The sequence below is a fragment of the Salvia splendens genome, chromosome 18 (genome assembly GCF_004379255.2).
Source record: "Salvia splendens isolate huo1 chromosome 18, SspV2, whole genome shotgun sequence".
NCBI lineage: Eukaryota > Viridiplantae > Streptophyta > Magnoliopsida > Lamiales > Lamiaceae > Salvia > Salvia splendens.
This window is the reverse complement of record NC_056049.1, coordinates 10,159,042-10,164,326: the sequence shown is the minus strand read 5'-3', so window position 1 is coordinate 10,164,326 and position 5,285 is coordinate 10,159,042. Positions and strand designations below refer to the sequence as shown.

At 34.6% G+C, this 5,285-nt stretch overlaps 1 protein-coding gene across 1 annotated transcript; it reads right to left on the bottom strand.

Annotated features, from left to right (window-relative positions):
- Positions 1–330: 330 nt before the first annotated feature.
- On the bottom strand, positions 331–1,854 carry LOC121776168 (probable polyamine aminopropyl transferase). Its single transcript, XM_042173311.1, has 7 exons — positions 1,598–1,854; positions 1,460–1,512; positions 1,331–1,390; positions 1,184–1,261; positions 916–1,098; positions 683–838; positions 331–604 (listed from the first exon to the last, which is right to left on the bottom strand). The coding sequence occupies exons 1-7, from the start codon at positions 1,845–1,847 to the stop codon at positions 464–466; spliced, it is 921 nt and encodes a 306-aa protein (XP_042029245.1). The 5' UTR covers positions 1,848–1,854; the 3' UTR covers positions 331–463.
- Positions 1,855–5,285: the final 3,431 nt, after the last annotated feature.

The following is a 5,285-nucleotide window of genomic DNA, read 5'->3' as shown; positions in this document are numbered from 1 at the left end:
TTTAGGTCCTTTTATCATGTATGTCCAAAAATATCTTCCTTGACAAAAATGTGAAAATGTGTTTTTTGGAGGGCCTTTTGGGGCGAAAATTATCATAAAAAATGTGATTTTTAGGTAAAAAAAAGATATAAAACAAAGATTAGGTACTGTTTATATAGTTCACTCTACTAATTATGCATTAAAACTCATGCCATCTAAAAGTTTTCATTTTTCAAAGACAGAGACGGTATAGATATCATGGTTTGTAGAAATAAAGCACAAGCAATATATACATTGATCATGTAGAAATGTGTGAATGAAACATCTTATTCAATTTCACATTGCTATATATGAATGTGGATTTGTTACGTGCTAACTCTTATTTCATTGAAACTCATCATCATTCTATAGCTCTACAAAGGTGTAATATTTGAATAATACACATAAAAAAAATGAAAGTTGAACAATATGAACATCCCCCTCTTCAGTTACATGTCGTCCATGGATTGATGCTTGAATTGAGAGGGTAAGGGAGAGCAGCACACCAGGCACTCAAATCTGGCAAAATCCCTGTCAAAGCCATATAGTTTTCCCCTGAACCCTTTGGCATCTTCTTCCAATTCACCTTATAAAACACACAATTATAATTATAACTCAATTGGCAAAAAAACAAATGCAAGTGAAAGACAAGAAGCAACCCTACTTGACCAGGAAATGCTTCACACATGGCCCTAATTGCTGCATTCAGCTTCCAAGGGTCATTATCTCGAGACACCGCATCACCTTCCCCCGCACCACAGTTTACCATGAAGCGGCCTCCAGGCATCAATTTCTCAGAGAGTTGTAGCCAAGTAGCAGCCTGATCAAGAATAATCACATCATTACAAGTTTTCAGATAACAACAAAATGTAGGAAAAGGGAAGAAGTTGTATACACCTCTTCTAACTCTGGCAAAACCTTTCCCTCTGCAAACAGATCAACAATGATACCTGCATATCCTCCCGAAATAGCAGCATCGGGAGAGAAAACATCACCAATGTGAACAGTAAGCATTCCGCCCTCTCTAGTTTGCTTCTCCAAGTCGGCCAGTCCAAAATACTCTCTGGACAAGTGTATCAACTGCGAGAACGAAGATGGAGTGAGTAAATCAAGCAGTTGATTGATATTTATAGCGGAATTGAGTATGTTCACATATTCACATTACAATTTCATCTATCTCCCAGCCATGAATCTGCAGCGATGGCCACAAATCAAGCATCAAATGTGCAGCCGTTCCTCCGCCCTAACATGTCAGCTGAGCCATCAATTCAAAGACGAGACTGGGGAAACTTGAGGCACTTAATTAATTTACCAAGCCAAATATTGCAATAGGGCCCGGAGGAACCACAGGCGGCAATGCACTAAACTCATCCTGCAAACATCGACATGATTATTCGTAAGTCTTCTTTCTATCATCAAACAACACAGCACATAAACATACCCAATAGGAATCTGTCCATTTGGTCTCTTTGTTAAGCATGCTATGCACATTATCTGCAGCGTCATAGCTAAGATTAATCACTCCTTATAATTTACTACTGCTACTACGAATGAAATGCGATAGAATCGAGAGGCGTACGAGTTGAGTCGAGAAGAAGAAGCCTTGATTCAGATGTATCCACGATTACAACGTTGTTGTATCTGGTCTGGATGGCTGCCAGCACTTGGAAATCCTCTTCTTGCTGGGCCGCAGTAGCATTCACCTTCAATCTGCTTGATTTCTTGAGATTTCTGCCGCCAAATGCAACGATACAAGGTGTTGATTTGAATGAATTGGCGGAGGGAGAAGGAGAGCAAGCAGGAAGAGGGCATCGCATGGAGGCAATCATGATTTGAATGAATGGTCACGATTGGCTAAGTTTGGATATTACAATTACAATAAATTAATTGTCAAGCTGCCTAGTTGAGCTGTGGGCTGATAATATAAGCCCAATACGGGTATCGACGTCAATGCAGCCTAAATTTTGTGGACCAGACTCGGATAGCCCAATAGAAAAAATAACTCGATAAGTGCCAATTAAGATAAAAAAAAATTAATCATATTTTTCCTGTCTTATACTAATAATTAATGAGGATGTGAGTCAGCTGAAATTTTGAGTGGAAATTGAAAATCAGCACAAAGAGAAGTTGCGTAATCAAATGAATAAAACAGAATTAATTGAGAAAATTAGCAATAAAACTGAAATTTAGGATTATGATTAGCAATAAAAATGAAACGCCAACTGAAACGAAGACGATGATTTTCGAATATTTACACGCTTTTATTATCCGTTATATTGGGCGGAGGTTAAACTGGGCCATATTCTCGGTATTTGGAAGCCCAAATTAATGATCCACTAAAACTATCTACAGCTCTTCCCTAAAGTCAATCTCTCACGTTAATTATAGGTCCCATATGGTGCAGATTCAGACTTTTTTTAATTAGGTGTACGAAATTTTAAATAAATAAATACTCCTACATAAAACACAAAAAATACTATAAAATTTATAATGTTAATTAATAAAATAAAATCAATTCCCTAATATCTAAAATAGATATTAGAAACAGAAATTAAAGTCATTTAAATACATTAAAAATATAATTAATTGAAAAATAAAATATACTATAAACTACATAATGCTAACGAAATAAAATAGAAAGAACATAAAAAACTACCTAAAAATGCAATTATAAAAACTATTTAATCATATATAAAAGAAATAGGATAAGTATGTAAAAGTATTAAGAATTACAATAAAAATACAGACAAGAGTGCGAATCGAACTTGTATATAAAGTAGGCCTCTAATGAGTCGGGCCTAGGTCGGGCTTAGGTTTACAAAATGGCCCAAATGGAGCTCACTTCAACCAATGAGCCCAGTTTAGGCCCGCTCTGTTTCACTATGGATAGGGCCTGGGCCTGGGGCCGGGGGCCGGGGCCGACCTAGTTGACAATTCTAATTTTCCTCTCATCTAGATGATCCGCCGGTAGTTCCACGCCACTTTATACTTAAACTCTTAATCAAGAGATCCACACGCCATCATCTCTTCCTTTTGATTGTTCATGAGTCTCACAACCACAATCTACAATTATGCACCGTATTAATAGGAGTTTTATGCATTTCATTTATAATAAAGATTATAATTCAATTCTTTTTAATATATACATATAGATACGTGCATTCAACATAAAATTTATTGATTTCTAGTAATTCATAAATCGCTCCTTTGTCCCACGTTACTGAGTCACTACTTTTTTACACATATTTTGGAAAATAATACTACTAAATAATTAAAATGAATAGAGAGTAAAGTAACAGAGAGAATACGAACGAGATGACTCTTTTACTATTTATTACTCCATCTGTCCCAAAAGAATACACACTGCACGGGTTTTAATGTAAAATTGGTAAAGTAAGGGAGAGATAGAGAGAAAAAGTAATTAAAATATTGTTAGTGGAGAATCTCACCTCATTGGAGAGAAAAGAGCTTCCAAAATTAGAAAATACATATTCTTGTGGGATGAACTAAAAATGAAATAGTGCATATTCTTGTGGGACGAAGAGAGTACTATTATTTTTCCAAAACGAGTGCGGAAAAGAAATGACTCAAATAACGTGGGACGATATTTTATTCAGTGGTTTTTATCGGTAGTTAACTATTGGTAAAAAAAATTTAATTCTATGTTCTTTTTAATTAAGTATTTAGGTGTTAGCCTTTAATTTGTGTTGTCATGACATTTTATTTTACTCAGTAACATAACAATTTTAAAATGTTAAAACTAATGGTGATATGGAAAATGAGGATGGGTGAATTTATACGACAGACTATTACAGGCAGTGACAGATCCTGCTCAAGCCAAGCCACCGCTCCAGCGAGGGCTTGGCCGGCGAACTGCTAAGACCACCAGAGATCACAGCCTTATAGGGGCACTGGGATCAGGTTGCAGAAGCTGAATGAAGATGAAGATGAACAGCTTGAGTTTTAATTTTGATTGGTTGACTGAAAAAAATATAGGAGTAGTAATAAAAACTAAAAGGCCCATAGCCCTATATTGTTTAATAAACTATCCCTAGTTAATTAATACTCTCGGAATTAACTTTTATTCATTGCTGTCCTTAATTCCCTATGAATGCCTAAAAATTAGGCGACTATGAATAGGGTGTGCATTCGGGTTTCGGTTCGGTTTTTTGCCAAAACCGAACCAAAACGAACCGAAACCGAAAAATTGAATTTAGTTCAAAATTCAAACCGAACTGAACCCGAAAAACTGAAAAACCTGAACAAAATCGAAAAACCCGAAAAACCAAAAACAAAACATATAATATATATATATATATATAATTTATTTTATTTTATTTTATATATACTAATAGATTATATATATATATATAATATAAAATTAATAATACATATAATATATATTATACAGTAGAATATATTAAAAGAATATATATTATACTCCCTCCGTCCCCAAAGATATGCACTTTGGGGTCTGCACGGATTTTAATGTAAAATTTGTAAAGTAAGAGACAGGTAGAGAGAAAAAGTAAATAAAGTATTGTTAATGGAGAATGGGTCTCACTTCATTAGAGAGAAAAGACTTTTCAAAATTAGAAAGTGCATATTCTTGTGGGACAGACTAAAAAGGAAAGAGTGCATATTCTTGAGGGACTAAGAGAGTATATAATATAATATATTAAATTAATAGAATATATATATATATATATATATATATATATGTGTGTGTGTGTGTGCGCGCGCGCGCGCGCGCGCGTGTATGTGTGTGTGTGTGTGAAATTTTTGTATTTTCAAAATTGAATTGAACAGAAAACTGAAAAAACCGAACCGAATTTTAAAATTTCGATTTGGTTCGGTTCGGATATTCGGTTTTCGATTTTTTTGCTCACCCCTAACTACAAATTCTCTAACTCTAAACCATGTATTTTCTTTATTCATTAATTGCTACAAATATATACCACTATCAATTCCTAAATACAATCCATGAGTCTTTGCATTAATTTGATACTTCCTCCGTCCCTAAAGAATATGCACTTTGGGTTCGGCATGAGTTTTAATGCAAAATTAGAAAAGTAAGAGAGGTGTAAAGAGAATAAATAATTAAAGTATTGTTAATGGAGAATAGGTACCACCTCATTAGAGTGAAAAGAGTTTTCAAAATTGGAAAGTGCATATTCTTGTGGGACGGATTAAAAAGGAAATAGTGCATATTCTTGTGGGATGGATGGAGTAATTCATAATATCAATTTATGTATTTATTACGTGTA

What these genes read in the sequence shown, in the direction of transcription:
- LOC121776168 (XM_042173311.1), bottom strand. Translation starts at nt 1,847, where the DNA reads ATGATTGCCTCCATGCGATGCCCTCTTCCTGCTTGCTCTCCTTCTCCC. An exon ending in CTATTGCAATATTTGGCTTG is followed by an intron (nt 1,262 to 1,330) that starts GTAAATTAATTA and finishes CTGACATGTTAG; the next exon opens with GGCGGAGGAACGGCTGCACA. An exon ending in TTTTGCCAGAGTTAGAAGAG is followed by an intron (nt 839 to 915) that starts GTGTATACAACT and finishes ATTCTTGATCAG; the next exon opens with GCTGCTACTTGGCTACAACT.